At 40.8% G+C, this 18790-nt stretch overlaps 1 protein-coding gene across 2 annotated transcripts in view; it reads left to right on the top strand.

Annotated features, from left to right (window-relative positions):
* DIP2A (disco interacting protein 2 homolog A) overlaps positions 1 to 18790 on the top strand; it is a gene marked incomplete at both ends in the record, with an annotated part of 99864 nt that overhangs the window by 6504 nt on the left and 74570 nt on the right. For both annotated transcript variants that reach the window (XM_079539424.1, XM_079539423.1), the window contains one exon: positions 17216 to 17287. In XM_079539424.1, coding sequence (XP_079395550.1) covers positions 17216 to 17287 — 72 coding nt within the window. The remainder of the gene's footprint in view (positions 1 to 17215; positions 17288 to 18790) is intronic.

The raw sequence follows: 18790 nt of genomic DNA, 5'->3' as shown, positions 1-18790 counted from the left end.
GAAGTATACAGCTGAATCACTGAAGCCTCTGAATCATCCTAGTATCTTTTTGCCATCTTTGCTGTTTTCTTCAGTTGTTTCCCCAGCGATGCTCAACAGGACTCTAAGTTAACTTTCCTTTATTGCAGCTCTTTCCCTAAGGCACGGTTGCAAGAGACGGCATTGCTTAGCTTATGTTTTAAAGGCCAAGACTTTTCTGTTTTATTATCTCTACCTATAGTAAGGATTTAAATAGGCCTACACATGGCTCAGAAGTGGATCTTACCTCTTGTTGACCAGTGTTCCTCCTGGCCTCCAGCAAAAAGGATCTGGCAAAATCCTGCCTCTTATACTTTTATTTGTGATTTGTGTACACTTGAAATATACTGGTAACTGCTGTCACTGTATTACAAAGACGGACGCAAATCATTTTATTTTCTGGATTTTCTTTATTGTGGCTCAAATTTGTGAGCTTTTTTTCTGGATTTTTTTCCCCCCTAATTTTCTTGTTTCTTTCATTTCTAGTTATTTTTTTTTCCCCTAGACTTTTTTTTTCCAGATGAACAGGTGTGTAAGAATAATGTTTATGAGCTGGTATGTTCTTAATTATCCTCAAAACAGCGTTCTCTGCTACTGCAGGACCCGCAGTCTGGTTACACCGAACAGGCTGATGAACATGTGTGTGTACAGGAGGTATCAGGAGGCCAGCTCCTTCCTTCCCACTGCAATGCTGCAATTCTGCTGCTTCTTCTGTGTCTTGTTATCCTTTGTGTCCTGGTTTTCTGACCAAGTTTTAGGGCATCCTTCTGCAAGAGCTCATTCTTTCCATTTCCCATCTTCAGCACAAAAGATCCTCAGTATTTTCAATGAGGATCTTGTTTTTTTCTGCTTCCTGGCTGCTCTCAGGGAATCACAAGTTGTCTGTTGTAGTCCCCGCTCTGTGTAGGGCAGTGCTGCACCAGGCTGAGCAGCCCTGTCCCAGAAGGGGAATTTTGCCCTTGGCCTCCATTAGGAGTTTAGTTAGTTTTTTTTCCTGTATTTTCTTCAGGAATTCAGATAATTTACCCAGAGGACACCAGTAAGATAAGGGGCTATTTTGGCTGCCATGGCTCTCTGTGTTGTATTGATGCTTGCTGTGAGTTTGTCATCTCTGAGCGGTTTGGTAAACCAAGGAACTATCTTGTGGTGGTCAAATGCTGAGACATGGCATGATGTGTAAGCAGGAAAGCAGGCTGCAATTGGTGAGAGCCTCTGGTTTTGTGCATCAGCCTTGCTTGTGAGGTTTTGGGTTGCTTGTCTTGAATAATGCAGTGAGCTGGGCCGTCCCTGCAGAAGCAGGTGACTGATGTGATTGTGTGACAGATGGAGGAGGCTGTCACGGAAATGACGATTTTCTTGTTCTGATTTAAGTGGCTAGACCAAATGACATCTAGATTTCTAGACTTGCCAAACTTGCGAAGCTGGGCGTAGAAGTATCTGCCACTATTGCTAAATGACTGTGAAGCCCTGGTTTCCTTCAGTCTTAGTCTCTGCAGATACTGATGCTATTCTGAATTGTTTTGGTTTTATTTTCATAGGTTATCAATTAGTAATTTTATTGGTACCTGACGCTGATCACTAAAATGTTTCAGATCAGAATCTTTCCTTCCTTATGGAAGGTGTTTGTCAGCCGTCTTTCAGGCTGTTTAAATTCAGTTATGACAAAAACTTTGGGTGCTGGAAATCTTTGTGCAGAGCTCTTTGCATGGAGTGAAGGTCTGTAGAATGTAGCTTTGTGGTAATTATTCCTCTTTCCTGGTTCAGCTAGAGAAACTCTTTTGACCTTCTAGTAATGGGAATGTGCAGTAATCTGGAGAACCCTTGCATAGTTTTCCATCAGGAAGAAAAAGGGGGCTAGAACTGCGTGAACGGCTTCTCATCACATCAGTACTGTGCCACTGAGATCCACTGGGCTAATTACTATTCAGGGAGATCCCACCTCAACCAATCAGGTCCCGAGAGGCAGGGAAGGAGCTCGACCTGGTTCCCTTTTCCAGTGGTAAAAAAAACAAACAAAAAAACACCTTCTTGATGGCTTTGCTGTATGAATTCTTACTTGGAAAAAGGAACTGTAGTAGAAATGTTAGCATGGTGTCCAGAGAGGTTTTGTTCCTCTTTAGCAATTAACTTCTGTGCGCAGGGATCCCTCCTATTTTGTATTAGCTTCTGACTCTTGGCTCAGTATTCTAATCTTACATTATTGTTACCTTACTGATTATTTATAATACTTCAGATATTAAAATGACTCTGTGTAATGCCTACTGCTCATTACTTTTGCCCCAGGAAGTTGTCTGGATCTTAAATTTTGAGAGGAGTCTATGGGCTGCAAAATCATAGCAGGCTCATTGTTGGGAAGGCATCTCATGGACTTCTTTGAGATGGCAGAGGTGAAAGAACAGAGTGCCTGATGAAAACCAGTGGATGGTAGACAACAGTAAGGAATAAATAAGGTATTTTACTTTGAAAATGGAAAGAACCAAGTAAGCTCTGACACACTGAGTGATTGGTGTAGTGTTTGCACAGCTGGTATTGTGCTGAACCTTCTCTCCAGATGGATTGGTGTCACAGAATGATTGGGTTGGAAGTGACCTCAAAGCCCATCCATTTCCAACCCCTTGCTGTGGGCTGCTTGCCCCACCAGATCAGGCTGCCCAGGGCTCGATTCACTCTGTCCTTGAACGTCTGCAGGGATGGGGCATGCACAGCTCTCTGGGCAGCCTGTGTAAGTGCCTTACCATCCTCTGAGAAAAAAGTTTCTCCCTAACCTCTAATGTAAATCTCCCCTCTTTTAGCTTAAAACTATTCCCTGCTCTGATGTACATTCAGAGGAGAGGTTTTCAATGATTTTAAATATCCAGAACTTGTGCATAGATATACCTGAGACTTGTTCCAGTGGTCATTGTGTCTTTTCTGTGCGCTACCGATTTCACTGCACCTTCCATTACGCAAGCTCTTCCATAAGGGCTGCTTTCACTATTTATTTCTGTTAGACTGTTTTGGTCACAGTTGAGTAGATTTTAGTGATATCGCTGGATGCTTTGAGTGTTACCTTTTCCATAAGAAGAAACATCTCAGATGTTCTGTGAGCCATTCATTCTTCCTCCGCTGGTTCGCAATAGCTTTTTCATTACTGGCTGTTGGTCACTGAGCTGCTAAGTAGTGATTATGATAAAATTAGAGTGACATTAGCTAAATCACAACAAGAGGAGGTCTTGGTGTGTTAAAACAAGTGGTGTTTTGACAGTGCAAAGCAGGGATAGTGAATTAGTATGAGGTAATTCCCCATGATGACAAACATGTACTGTTGGACAGTTGGTGACTCATGCAGTGTTGACGTTATGATAACTTTGTTATCATGTGAACCAAATCTCAGTGCCCTTTTATAAGGGAAATTCTGAACTCCAAGGCTTGAGAATTTACTTTGTGGTTACTCTCACTGGAAATCATACTTGGTAGAATGACTGCAGTAAAAATGTTAGCTGGTGCTGTAGAATAACTGATGCCTTGACGTGGGAAAACAGTTGGACTGTTCACTGGACAATGAAGGACTTTGTTGTACTTCACCAGTAGAAATAGCTTTGGTGAAATCTGCCTCAGATTATTTTAAATAAAGGCATTTCTACGAGAGCAGCACTTCTCCATTGCGATTGAAAGAGAAAACAAACAAACAAATATATTGACACACTACTTCCAAATGATGAAATGGTTGATACAGTAGTAACTATTGTGGTTTTATGTTAAGACATTTTTAATAGCAGTGAAATAATTTGCATTTAATAGAATGATGCCATTGGGTGTTTAATGGTAAATGCCAGTAGGTTGTATTTTCAGGCTTAGGAAACTTAGGTTTAAAGAGAATCCAGCTATCAACATTATAAGAATTGGTACTGATTCTTTGGGATTCATCTATGTTTTTTTGGACTGTTTTTTTTTTTTTTTTAGTGTGTTTAAAGTTAAAGTGTTTAAAAACAAGTGTTCTTTTGGCATGTTTACTAGAGCTGCTATTCAAAAACAAATTACAGAATCACAGATTGGCCAGGGTTGGAAGGGACCTCAAGGATCATGAATCTCCAACCCCCCTGCCACATGCAGGGACACCAACCTCCACATTTCATAGCAGCCCAGGCTGCCCCAGGGCCCCATCCAACCCAGCCTTGAACACCTCCAGGGATGGACGGGCCATCCACAGCCTCTCTGGGCAGCTGTTCCAGTGCCTCACCACTCTCTGTGTAAAGAACTTCCCCCTGACATCCAACCTCAATCTTCCCTCTCTCAACTCAAAACCATTTTGCCTTGTCCTGCAGTTACCAACCCTTTCAAGAGTTGATTTCCCTGCTGTTTGCAGGCTCCCTTTAGGTACTGAAAGGCTGCAATGAGGTCACCCCGCAGCCTTCTGTTCTCCAGGCTGAACAAGCCCAGCTCCCTCAGCCTTTCCTCACAGGGGAGGTGCTCCAGTCCCCTGATCATCTTTGTGGCTCCTCTGGACCCTCTCCAACAGCTCCCTGTCTTTCTTGTACTGGGGGCCCCAGACCTAGATGCAGTGCTGCAGATGTGGCCTCACAAGAGCAGAGTAGAGAGGGACAATCACCTCCCGGTCCCTGCTGGCCACCCCTCTGCTGATGGAGCCCAGGATGCCAGTTGCTTTCCGAGCTGTAAAGGCACACTGCTGGCTTGGGTTAAGCTTTTCATCCATCAGGACCCCCAGGTCCTTCTGTTCAGGGCTGCTCTCAAGGATCGCTCCTCCCAGTCTGTATGGATGCCTGGGATTCCTCCAGCCCAAGTGCCAAACCTTGCACTGTGCTATGTAGAACCTCATTAGGTTCATCTGGGCCCACCTTTAAAGCCTGTTGAGGTCCCTCTGAATGGCATCCCTTCCTTCCATTGGGTCAACCGCACTGCAGTAAAAGTGGAAGTGTCTTTTGAGAAATCAGGAGACACCATTACTGCAGTTATTTCTGAAGTCGATTACATTCAGAATATCAGCTCTTTTCTTCAGTGTCTTAACACATCCTCACTGTGAATTCTTTCTGCCCACTGTCTGGCACTTGCAGTAACTCTTGTCATTTTGTCTAGTTCTCATCTCAATGTAATAATACTTTCTAGAGGTAAATCTGTGTACTGTTCCTTTCTAACTGAATATGTCAGTAGGAGATCAGTTCAAATGATATGGTAAGTGGAGAAGGATGTTTCTTTTCTTTGCTAGTGCTTAGCCAAGATGTTTTTATTCCACTTCTTTCTCCGTCCAGGATCAGTTCCAAAGATGGTAATTGGGCAAAATCTTAGGCAGGAGAAGACTTGAAGAATATGTAGGGATGTTTCCAGACGGACTTTAGTGGTGCATTTTTGTGTTGTAAAAATCTGCAAATTTTTGCTGCCCAAGATGGGAGCTTGAAATCCATCACACCTGCTGACTGCTGCATTACAAACAGTACAGGAAGACCTCTGTGTTCAGTTTTTCCTCTCCCTTTGGGAGGGTGAAGGGGTGCTGAACCAAGCCCCTCTCAGTTCCTGGCTTTCTTAGGTGCGAATTAAGAAATCCGGGCTCCCTTCAGTTCTGTTGGGTTTTTCAAGGAAGTTTTGGATGTCAAGGATTCTGTCACTCTCCTGAATAGTTTTGTACATGTATGAGTTCATTCTGAGCTTCTGCAGGAGGGGAATTCACTGGTGGCTTTTAAGTGATTTTTTTTTCTAGATTACAACAAAGGAAGTCACAATGGAACCTCAAGCAGAACTGGCGTGCAGAACGGTAACTTTGAAGTTACACTTTTCCTTCCTAGTTGCAGTGACTTGTCAGCCATCAACAGCACCCTTCCAAAGCTCTACGTGCGTAATCAGGATTTCTTCTTCTGAAATGAGGATTAAAATAATGTTGCTTTCGAGAATGTTCATGGGAAGGAACCTTATCAACTGTAAAGCCTGTAGAATTTGAAACTCTTACAGTATCTTCCATAGTATGAGAACTGAAAATGATTTCTAAATTAATGAGTAAACCTGCATAGCTGTTGAAAGAAGGTTCACTATCTAAGGCAAGTCTACAAGGCTTTTGTCCTTTTGTCTATTGTCCTCTTATATCAATTTTTGAGTGTTTTGAATCTGGTGGGTTAAGTTACGTACACTGAAAAAAAGTGGAAAGTAGGATAGTTGTGGAAAATTAATGCCTTTGTTCCTGAGAGAATCTAAAAATGAAGAATCACATTTCTGAAGTGCAGGAGGGTTTATCCAGAAAACTGCAGAGAGTATGCTTTTGTACAGAGCAAGATACGTACTGAGAAAAAGTGACACCTGTGAACTGGAAATGATTTACAGACTGTAGGTATCAGAAAAGTTAACATCGCAAGGCTTTGGCTGAAAAACGGAGCTGTTGTAAAGATATGCCAAGATCATTTTCTTGGGAAAGGAATTGCATTTTCAGAACGTTTAGTAGAGCAGAACAGATTTTCACAAGTAAAAAAAAAAAAAAGGTCTAAATGTAAGGAATATGTGTGACAAAGTGAGATGTGAGCTAGTTGCAGCTCAGGCTTTGGGAGGCTGGAGTTGTAATGGGCTAGTTGCAGCTCAAGCTTTGGGAGGCAGGAGTTGTAATGGAATAGCCAAGCTAAATCTCAGCTGTATTACCTAATATCAGTATATTCAAAGATTGTATGTTATCCATGTATTATATATTCCCCTTCTGTCACTGAAGTTTTTAAGGAGAATGCTATCAGATGGCTTGGGAGGATATTCCTTGGGTTATTCTCATAGGAAGTAATTTGTAGGGTTTCTGTGGGACTGAAGAGCCCATTATTTGTGATTTTCTAGTAGAAGCTTACCTAAAATTACCAGATCCCATCAAAAAGAATGTAGTAGCTGTTACATAGAAAGCAGATGAAATAATGATTAAGACAGTCTTCAGTAGTATAATGTAACCTTCTCTATGAAAAAAAAATCAAGGTAGCCATTTTCCAGAGTTATTTAAATATGGGTAAGTTGATTTAACTCAGGATGGAATGCTTTTAAGGATCTCTAAATAAGCCTCTGGAAAGACCGTATTTTCCAGGAGTGAAAGTCAAAATGCTTTTCTCGGTTGGTAAAGTCACGGTCAGGAAGTGGAAAGTAGCTCTGCTGGATATTTTTCCTCATGTTAGTCAAGACTAAGGAGAAAACATTGGGGAAGTTGTGGGAAACCTGATGAGTTTGGATGAATGGACAAGTAAAACTTTGCATTTATACAGGACCCACAGAGAACTACATATTAAATCAACTGGGATTTAATTGCTTTAAAATTCCACTGCTATTTATAAAATGCACTGAGACTGTTGATCATCAGTCAGAGTGAAGGAACTAATTATAGCTGTTTGAAATTATAGTTGAACTGAATTATAGCTGAATAGTATGTGTATCTTTTTGTGTTAGCTGTGTAGGGGATTCTTTATTCCGGACAGAAATACTGTGCAGCACTGAAGCATTTGTCTGTAGGAAACAGTAATGGCTTTGTCTTATGAATGTTTAAATGAAATCCTCAAGCAATTTAAACATGATGTTGGATGTCAGTTTAAAAATATTCATGCATTTTCCTTGCTGTCTCAAAAACTTTAAAGTCTTGGGGATAATTGAGGTGTAACGTTGAGTCATAACTTTGTGTGATGCAGTAACTTATGTTGGGGAAAAAACAAACACTACAAATTCATCAGTTTGAGACTGATGAGTCCATTTCTGGCATTTATTTTGCTCCAGATCTCCCCTTTTTGGGGAGAACAGAAAGTAAATCTTGATTATATAGCTTTGTAATGCTTTCCTGAAAATGCAGTGTTAAGATTTGATGGGTTAGTTAAGAAACAAACAGAATACTTTTAAGAAGCTCTTCTGCAAAATGTGTTTTTGTAGGTTATCGAGCTGTTGTGCTGGAAGCAGATTCCAGGTAGCCTGCAGAATAAGTGTAGATCGAGTGAGTACTGGGACATGAAATGGGGTGGCATCCATGCCATGTCCCATGTTGTCCCCACGTCCATCTGTCTGTATTCCTCATGCTGTGTGATCCCCATCCATAATCACTTATGTATTCCGGAAGCTCATTTGCTTTATCTTTGAAGGAAAAAGCAAGCAGCCTTTTAGCATGACCCTCTGACAGCTTTCTATGTTCTGAAGATTAAAGATTTGATAGAGCCCGTCTGGATGTTAAGTAGTTTAATGTGCTACTGCTTATGCAACATCTTAAGGAGAAAATGTGACTGTAATGCTGCATTTGGAACAGTGACTAATGTCTGTGGTGTCTTTCGTTTGCCAAGGGTTTTGAAGGCAAATGTCATAATCCATTGCTTTGAACTAGGACAGTTCTGCTGCTAATGAATTTTCCACGCAAACTTTTAATGTTCTTCGGTTGAAGTGGAAGAGACTGAGTGAAAGGCATCTGTAGATATCAGCTGTATTCTGCGGATATCTGAAAGATGTTTAAGTGCAAGGTGTAAAAGGTGAAAGCAAATCCAGATGGAAAGATTAACTCCTGTAGGATCAGACAGTTTTTTGTGTCATAACTTACCCGAAGAAGACACTTTGGAGTGTAAATGATGAATTTCTCTAGGATGATTTGTGATGGCAGCCTGGTGCCCCTGTGGTATTCCTCTGTCCTGAAGCCTGCTTCATCTCTGCAGAGGAACTTAAAACAAAAAGCTATTCAATGTTCTCTTCACTGAGCAGGATCTCCTCAGTGCACTGGATGAGTCAGAGGTCTTACTGAAAATTAAAAAATTAAAAAAATTACTGAAAATTAAGTATGGTCATGTAGATGCTGTCAGTATGTTCAAGGGAACATGTTGAATTGAATGGACAAACTTTAGTCACATTTTTGAACTTCTGTATTTGCCTTTGTAACTGTAGTGTTTGTCTTAGCTTATATTCTGTGCAGAGTTTTTATATTTGTACTAGGAGTCACTGCATATTTTTTTGTCGGAGAACTGGAATTCTAGAAGTGGTTGTGCTGCGCTTCACTGTTAAGACATCAAATAGATGAAGTTCTTGGATGGATGCTGTATGTTTTAATAGAGATTTCAAGAGATTAAGTGATTAGTAAGACTCGTTGCTTCTTCTTTCCTATCTTTTCTATCACCTTCATTCCCTTCCCCATTACCTTAATTCATAATAGTATCCATCCTCCCCTTCCCCATCTCCCTGATTAAAATTTGTAATAAACTGGTCGGACCAACATTTGAACCATTGTTTCTTAATCTCACGCTGGGTATATAGATATCAAAGAACCTCCTCTCTCTCCTGTAAATTGAAGTGAGACGAGCTGCCCGGTGGAAAAGGAATTATAGAATGGCTTGGGTTGGAAGGGACCTCAAGGATCATTAGGTTCCACCCCACTGCCACATGCAGAGCCACCAACCTCCAGATCTGGTACTAGACCAGGCCCCATCCAACCTGGCCTTGAACGCCTCCAGGGATGGACGGGGCATCCACAGCCTCGCTGGGCAGCTGTTCCAGCACCTCACTGCTCTCTCAGTAACAAACTTCCCCCTAACGTCTAATCCAAATCTCCCCTCCTGTAGCATAAAGCCATTCCGCCTGGTGCTGTCACTACCTACCTGTGTGTAAAGTTGATTTCCCTCGTGTTTCTAAACTCCCTTGAAATACTGGAAGGCCACAATGAGGTTTGCCCACGGCCTTCTCTTCTGCAGGCTGAACAAGCCCAGCTCCCTCAGCCTGTCTTTGTAGGAGAGGTGCTGCAGCCCTCTGATCATCCTTGTGGCCCTCCTCTGGACCCTCTCTAACAGCTCCCTGTCTTTCTTGTGTTGAGGCCCCAGACCTGGATGCAGTGCTGCAGATGTGGCCTCACGAGGGCTGAGTCGAGAGGGACAATCACCTCCCGGTCCCTCTGCTTCCCCATCCTCTGGTGGAGCCTGGATATCATTCTGAGCTGCAAGAACTGGGGATGTGGGGTTTCTGTCTGACAGTGAGTTGATCTCACTGATCCATTCCACTACTTGTGTTTTAGCAGATGTTACTTTGAAATGTTTCTTAGAACTTTCAATTACTGAATTTGAATGCGCATATTGTGTAATATGTTTCTGTAATAAGTGTGACAGGTAGACCATGTGTAGGAGTGATCACAGCCTTTGCACACCATGGTCTTGTCCTTTGCCTATCCATGGTTCAGCAAAGTGCTTCACCTTTGTTGGCCATTCTTAGATTCCTCACTTGAGCTGCCCACTTGGTGAGCAGTGCTGCAAGTAGAAGTGAGTGTAAGTGCAGCCATTGCAGGGACCCATTTTAAAGCGTAATCCCTGGGGGCATCATTTCCGGTGACTGTAAAAGATGCTAATGGTCTGATTTGTGCATTGGATCTGCCCATAATCATGGATTTCTGGAGCAGGAACTGCTTCAATCTTTAGTCTTGTGCATTTTTGTAGTGATCTGTTGGGGCATACCAAAGTATGAATAGGAAACTGTTTGCAACTAGTAAATAAGAAATGCTAAGCTGTTTGTAAAAGTTACACAGCTGGAGGGGCAACTCCTTGAGTATTTGCAGAGAGGAGGAAGAATCAGTGTCACTGATGTCCAAAAAGTATTCTGCAAAAGTAAAGCTCTGTACAAGATGTAGAATTTTAATATTCTGATATGGCTTCTTCTTGCTTATTGATCACTGTAAATTATGTAATGAGTTATGGAGGATGTGAAAGAGATAGAAGTGTTGTCTTAGAAGAGAAAGGGAGTTATATACAGCAACTTTACAGCTTCAAACAGCATTATACAGTTTGTGTATCTGGTTTTACTTTTACACAGAATTCCCCAGTGCAAGGGATGACTTCAGAATTAAGGCATTTATTACCAAGTTAAATGTGAATCGTTTTGTGTTTTGTTGTCTTAACTGAAAAAGTCTGATCTAGTCAGTAATATTCTAACAGTGGTATTGGAAGGGAATAGATATTTTCTTGCAGAAAGTGCCACAGAAAACGTTTTTCTTCATGTCCTCCCATCTCTCTATGAGTTTGTTTCTGTATTTTGGTTGGAGGCTGCTCCTGGACCTTACGGCAGTAGAAATGCTTAGTGTCAAAGGAATGGGTGAAGAGAAGTGTACTTCAACCTTGCAGCAAACTGTATCCCTTGCTACTCCCTGCTGTGTCGTGCTTTAGGTTGGGATCACTTATTTCAGACAATTATTGCTGTCCTAATTCCCTTCAATTCCCTATCTGGCTACTACATGCCAGATATAATTATTCTACTTTTGGACAGGGTCCCTGGTGCATCTTGGAAGTTGCAAACAAGATGTCTAAACATTTAATCTGTGCAGCGTGCAGAGAGCAATTTTCACCTGCATTAGAAAAATACTTCTAGCTCAGGTTTTAAAGCACCTTTTGTTGGTCTGCCTGACCAATCCTAATTTGTTTTTTCAGCTTGTTTTTCAGAATTTTGTGGAAAGCAAACAGCGCAATCTGATGTGCCAGCTGATCTTCACCACTTTCCCTGATGCATACAGCCTCTCAGCTTGTTAAAGGAGGCTGCCACTCAGGATTTGTGTCATGATGTGAGAGGAAAGCTGGATTTGGTTTCGGAAATTGTGTTTATGAGCTCTGGGTAAAGATTTGAGCCGACATAACAGAACACACCAACTGAGTGATTCAGAGAGAGTTTTCATATTTGAAAATGCTTTGTAATGTTGTAGGGGTTGCAAGTTTTGAAAATGCATTATATCCGGAACTTAATGACAGTGTTTCTGAAACTTGTTTCTTCCTCTGGTGCAGTAGTGGAAGAGAGCATGTTTCATTGAAGGGAAGCATCTCAGCTTTTCTAAAACAGGACTAGATTTTTAATAATTATAAGGGCTGGAGCCAGTATCAGGCTGGTATGCCTACAGAGGCATATTTGAAGCTGACATCTGTTGATTTGTTTCTGAATTTTGTGGAACGCTAATGGGATGGAAGGAAAGTGGCAGAGTTTGTGTTTTTCCTTTATCCTGGAGGAGTGAGCTTAAGGATTTACTAGAGCCATGTAAGAACAATTAATTACACAGGCTCACTGAGCCTGGTATCTTGCTAGGTAATTTTTGTTACCCAGTTATTCAACATTTTTCTTCCCTGTGAAATGCCCTCTCTTGGCAGCAGAAGTAGGTAATGACTTAAAGCCAGCCTGCTCAATATTCTATGGAGAGCAGCTCTCCTGTTCTTTTTCGTGTACTTGTATTTCTTGCGAGTGCGGATTTGTGCTGAGCAGGATAAGCTGGAACACTTACAGAATACAGCAACGATGACTGAAGTGTATTTAATTCACCTTTTCTTTTTTTTCCTAATCTATGAACTTTAAGTAAAATCTCTGGAAACTGCTTTTAAGTTTTGGTATTGAAGTGATGGTATATGAACATGTCAGGATGGAATTTTCTAATGCTTTGTCAATAGTAAATCTCCAAACTGTAGGCAGAGATGAAGCACGCTTGATAATAGTGGTATTGTAAATTAGGTCGTTGTACTGTGTACTTGTGCACAGAGTGCAAAGCTTGATCTTCTGTTAGTAACATGCAGCTAGAGTTATGTAACTTTCTTGTATGGGTGCATGCACTTGACTAGTCAAGATCTTCCTTAGCTTCTAGAACTCAACATTTCAGAGAGATAATTTGTATTCAAAGACTTAAATCATGATTTAAGTAGCTGTGTATCTCTATGCTACTACCTTTATGTGCAGACTACTCTAGAGTAAGTTTAATGAGAGGGATTAAGTTCTTGCTGCAAATTAGGTATTAATTATAGTAGCACAACAGAAAGCATAACAAGATGGCAGAGAAGCAAGATCCTACGCTACAGTAAGCGTGGACCTCCTTAGACATGATAGCAGTAGGCACAGAAAGAAGAGAAAGAAACTGCTTATCTTCAGAAGCCCTATAAGGTCCTCAGGTACGCAGGGATCTCCAGGTGAGATACCCTCCCCTTTACTGCCAACCCTTAAATGAGGTCTGGGAGGGGCTGGATCCTGGCTCCAGCCCTTCCAGTCACTCTGCTGCATTGCATGCAGCTGAGCTCCCCTGGGTTGGCCCTGCCTTCCCACCAGGTGCTCCATCACTGGTCCAGGCTGTGACTTAGCATTGCCACTACAGTTGTGCATTATGCATTTTCAGTAAAGTTCTTGGTGCTTTCACAGTGCTTAAAATAAGATCTTACAGGTTAGTCAGAATCACCACATGGAAGGATCAGATGTCAGTTATTTACATTTTTGGTGGACTTGTCTGATATGAGAGATTGTATTCAAGATTTTCCATACCGCTGAGCTCATCCTATGCAAACTAATTTAAAGCATCAGTCTGCAGCCTTTTCTTCAGAAAAGACTGGTTCAGGAGAAAGGAGTGATGTTAGAATATTTTGCAGATTTTTAGATCTGAAGATGTATTATTATAAAGCTTCATCTGATTTTTCTGTGTCTAAACTTTTCAGTGCTTTTCAAAGAAAACGTGAATATAAGCTTAGCTAGTGCTGTAACTGAAGTGGTGTGAGTTTTGGAATGATGGTGTGTTGCATACAGGAGAAAAAAATGTGACTTTTCACTGGCAACTGTGTACCAGAAGCACTTCAAATTACTTGATGTGTTAGAAATGATTCTTTGTAGCAGTGATTGCAATATTTGAATTTTATGATTTATAATTGCTGAGCAAACAATTGGGAAAAGATTTACAGCTCAACAAACAAAGTGAGTCTCAAAGTGAGTCTCAGGAATCATTTTTTTATACAAAGTTTACAAGTGATGGAAATATGGTTTGCTATACAGTTTTAGGAGAAGAATAGAAGGTTAATAAGGAAACTGGAAAAATAGAGTTGCTAAAAATGTGACACTTACTTAATAGACTACTTGTTTGCAGATGGCTGTGAGAAGTCTTGATTGTTTATCAATATGTTGTTGATTATTAAATAAGCTACTAGGAAAAAAAATCCAATGGTAAACTTCCATTTTGTCCAGGTTTCAGGAATCACAGATGGCTACTGCAGAAAGTGTTGCCCTTGGTGAACAAACAGCTTTACCATAATCCAGCTGTCATCCTCTCTCCTTCTTTCATATGTTAATATCCATCAGCAAGGGCTTTCTGAAATCTGCTGATCTACTGTAAATGCGTTTTGCAGAAAAGGCAAGAAATGTTGCTATCCTAGGAGAGTGGATTTTTTTTCCAGTCTCTGCTTATTGCAGTTGTCAGAGCTGTGTTTGATAGAATCTTGTTTTCAAGATCTTATAATAGGGATTTTTATTGAGATAGTTTGGTCAAAATTGTTACAGGTTTGCTGCGTCGATTGTTAGAGGTTACTTGCCTGCATCCAGGCCAAGCCTTCAAATAGTAAGTCTCTGAAGGAAACTTTCTCCTTGTTGATGCTGGGAACAAATTCTGGTCCTCTTTCTCTGAGACTGTATCAGGAATGCCTGAGCATGCAATGCACGTACATAATATGGCATAGAAGCTGATGGTCTCTGCTGTTTTGGTGCTCAGATAGTAAAGCTCTGAAATTACAGGTATTAGCACAGAAGATGAATCATCCATTTGTGGTTCTGTTGTCAGCAGCCTTTGTATCAACTTTGGCTTCCCAGCTGTGACACTGTGTTACCAGCTTTTTCCATGTTTGATTCTCTTCAGAGTTCTTAGAAATACCTTGATTTTTCTTGCTTTTAGAGTGGACAGAGATCACAGAGGTCAGAATAATTATTTCTCTCTTTGTTTTTTTTTTGTGTTTGTTTTACTGTGAAGTCAAAATCATGCAGCGGTGTGACATTCCCTTTATAATTCTCCAAGTGATGGAAGATAAAACACTAAGTTGCTTCATTTCACAAATATTTGCTAAGCATGTCTAAAAGGTAGAATGTAGGTCCTCTGAAGCGGTTTTCCCACCCCCACCCGCACACCAGTGCATGTCAGTCAGTCCCCAAAGCTGCCACCTTTGTCTGGATTCATTTTCTATCATGTTTTCAAGTGTGTTAGGTTTTCCAAGCAGAGAACTGTCAGCTCATCCAAACCCATCCAGCCCATTCAAACTGGTGTCTAGCTTTGCACAGTTCTCAGCTGCTTTGCTGAGGCAGAGAAACCTCAGATTGCTTTTGTGTCATTTGATAATTAGGGAGAAAGTGTGGCTAAATGGCAGCAGCTGTGGCCCTGGTGTACCAGATGTGGCTCGGGGTCTATTTCTGGAAGGGACGTGGGATTACAAAGAAACCAGAACGCTGGATTAAATCCCACTGTGGAGGTGGGGGTGGGAGCAATTGTCCAGGATGATTCACCCGGAGAGGAACAAAGAAATCCTCAGTAGGCTTCTCTGACTTGCTGGTCAGGGCTGCAAAAGTCTGTGAGATGCTTTTGATTTTAGACTGTTCCTAACCTGATTCAAGGAAAGTGCTTAGATTCAACATCCTTTTTACCCAGTAACATCAACGAATTTGCAGAAGTTTTTGATTCTAAATTAAATGCGACTTAATTTTCAACTCTGTCTTTTGAGCTGCTGCTTCTACAACATGCCTCTTCAGCTGGATGATTCCTGGCAAGGTAGTTGATCTGCAGGAGTTTGATTTAAGGATTGAATTTTATGGAGTGGTGAAAATTGCTGTCCTCGCTGAAGTTATGGTACAGCAGGTTTGTATCATGTGCAGCATTTGTCACTTAGAGAATTTGCTGAGGTTGCTGTAGTTGTCCAAATTACTGCTGTTTTAAATGGACTGTTCTTCCTGCTTGTGTTGCTTGACGTTTTTTTCCAACCAACGTGGAAAATGAGGATCTTTTTTTGGTATCCTCTTTATTTAACTGTAGAAATGATTTATCCAAAGAGCATACAGTGGCATTTTAATCAGCTGTACCTGGTCATATCTGTGCATTTGTGGTTTTGTTTAGTTTGTGTGTCATATTTTTATGTAATTGTACAGTGAGACATAATATCAAATGCACAGTTACGTTTCTATGTGTTTCTTCTGTTAAAATCTTTTCTACTTAGCAAAAATGATAGCCAAAGCATTTCTGTTCTGTGTACAAAGTTGGATATGAAACTTTAACACAGGTTTCTGAGTGCAGAAGCAAAAAGCAGATGCATTTTGTTTGGTTGTAGTTTGAAATATCTGCAGCGATGAAAGCATTCTGGGATTTACCTTTGTTCTTTTTTGGAGCAATAACTTCATTCTGTCATTGACTGTTTTTTGCACAAACGATTGCATCAAATGATAGGTGTTCATTTAATTGCTGGGACTGGTGGAATGGAGCGACTTTGTTTCTGCTCTCAGTGTGAGCCGGTGCAGGAGGTGGGTGGATGCTGAGGAAATGTGTTAGAGCACATATTGCTGGGGACAGTATTTAAAACCAAACAAACGTGTTTTAAAACACACCAGAGGAATGTTTGAAATGCACAGCAAGACCTTTTTTTGTATGATACCCAAAAAGTGAAGGAATTCTCAGTTCTGCATGCCCTTGTGGAAATTGTGAATTCTGAGAGATGGAAGTGGTTTTAAGCTTGTTTTTGGTGTCTGTGCTGAAATCTAGAAATGGATGAAGCTCGTTAGCTTGGAAAGGAAAAGATCTTGTTAAACTTGCTGCTGGTTTTACATGAAGACTTTTTGTTCTGTCAGTGGAATTACAGGAGCACCAGATTCTGGCCTCAAACTTATTTGAGGTTTATGTAGAAATCTTCCTTTTGTTCTAGGCCGTACAGTGTCGTGCTCTAACTGTGCAACCCACAATATGGGTGGATGGCTCAATGCCACACCAAAACAGTGAATGAAAGCAGATGACAGTAGTGGTTTAATGTCTCCTAGAATTTGAAAGCAGAGTGGGAAGAAACCTAGGATTTCCAGAGGCCTTCCCCAGAGATGCCAGAGCCCACTTGCCCAGGCCTTAGTGAAGCAAGAATTTCTGATGCAGCAGAAGTACACAGAGAGTCAGCTTAATTGTCTTTGGTGGTTTACATTACTCTGTAAATCTCCTGGGCTGCTTGCTGCATCATGGAAGATTCCTCCAGAATCAGGTTTACTGCAGGTAACTCGTTCTCTGTTACGCAGCTGTGTATGAGCTTGTAAGATTTATGATGCTTGTATTCATTTATGGGCAGATAGCATTGAGTGGGTATGTATATGGCTGTGAGTTGTTTCTCTGACATGGGGATCTGGATTGCTAATCTCATTTATTCAAAGCTAATGAGTTAATTTACACCTATTACAAAAATGAGAGTGATGATATAAATGCCGTTCCACACAATATTAATTTATTTCTTTGTTTCTTTAGGAGATATCACTCAGAAGGGGTATGAAAAGAAAAGGGCAAAGCTGTTAGCACGGTACATACCGCTCATTCAAGGTAAGAGTTCCTCGTGTTAAATCTTTGAAAACTGTTCTTTAGATAGAGTAGATGAGTCTAGTAATATTTGTTTGATTGGCATAGCATCTAACTGGTAGTGAAACATGGCTATTTTTGTGGAACAAGAAAGAAGTGTAAAATATTTTTTATTACTTTATATACAATGGTAACTTTTGTTTTTTAAGTTATTTCCTTTAGTATGAGAACTGCATTTAAGACATTAACATAAATTTTGTAACGAGTAAAGTTATTCCTGAATGCAGGTTGGCCAGTTCCATTAAAAAAAGCGACTCATTAATCATCACTCCTGCTCTTTCATATGATTGCTATTCTGCTATGACAGAAAATAAAGAGAGAATCAAGGTTAGGTAGAACTGACAATGAGATGCTGTAGGAACATGATAGAATAGTAAGTGCTTAGAATGTTATGTTCTCAGAGGAGAGAACAGAGGCAATAGTCCCGTGACTTGGGTCATGGTTTAGTTCTACTTTACAGGAGTTAGTGATCACAAGAAGAAATTGGCATCCCTGACCACTTTTGTACCAGTTGTTGAACTAGCTAGTAGTTTCTCTTGCTCTTACCATCCTGAAGTGGTGGTCCATGTGATTCTTCGTAACAGCAGAGACAAAAGTATCATTCCCTTTTTGTGCTTAGGCAAACTGGAGTCCACTAACTGCTCAGGGCTTTTATGTTCTCTAGTAGTCTTTATGTAATTTTCCTAGTTTTGTTATGTTGTTGATTTCCTCAAGTTAGCAGGGGGCAGCCTCTAGCCATCTAATCTTTATTTTAAAAAATAAATAAATCCACAAAAGCCTCCAGTCTTGCTGTGCTGTTTACTCCTGGAGGCTTTTTAACACAGTTTGAACTTTGAAGAAATCTTTACTACATTAGGCATTGAAAACAAAGCTTTCTGTTTCTCCCCGTGTGTGCAAATGTGCTGTGGAGGACCTTTTTATGCCCCTTGAAGACTCTTGAATATTGCTGCTATGGAGGAGATTCTGTGGTCTGACTTAAAAGATGTTTTCCATGGAGTCTGTTACACTGAAGACACTGGCCTGTCTTCAGAAGAGAAGATGGGATGAATACAAGAAACACTTTCCTAAGGTTGATGTGCTAATTCTAGTAGCAGTTAGTTTCTTTGTCTGCAGGTCACAGTGCATTTCAGCTGAATGCTGGGGTGTGTTTAGAGAAATCTCTATGGTGGATAGTTGGCACTGGACAGTTCTGATATGATCTGGAGTGTCTTAGGAAAGTGCTCCTCACCTTTCTGTTGATTTTGTTTTTACTCTCAACCCTTACACTTGTTTGCACAAATTATTCTAGCTCTGAGTTCTTGCATATAACAGGAAAGTGTAACACTTCCAGACATTTTTTGAAGTAACTTTTAAAGCTAGAGTGCAGGATAAACCACCATTGTTCCTCCTTTCTGCATGAATATTCTGACCCCATGTCTTACAGTGACCCTTAGAGGCAGAGCTGAGATTTATGTATGGGTGTTGGAA

This window comes from Tetrao urogallus (genome assembly GCF_951394365.1).
Source record: "Tetrao urogallus genome assembly, chromosome: 8".
Lineage (NCBI taxonomy): Eukaryota > Metazoa > Chordata > Aves > Galliformes > Phasianidae > Tetrao > Tetrao urogallus.
The sequence above is the reverse complement of the archived record's forward strand: the minus strand, read 5'-3'. Positions and strand labels throughout refer to the sequence as shown.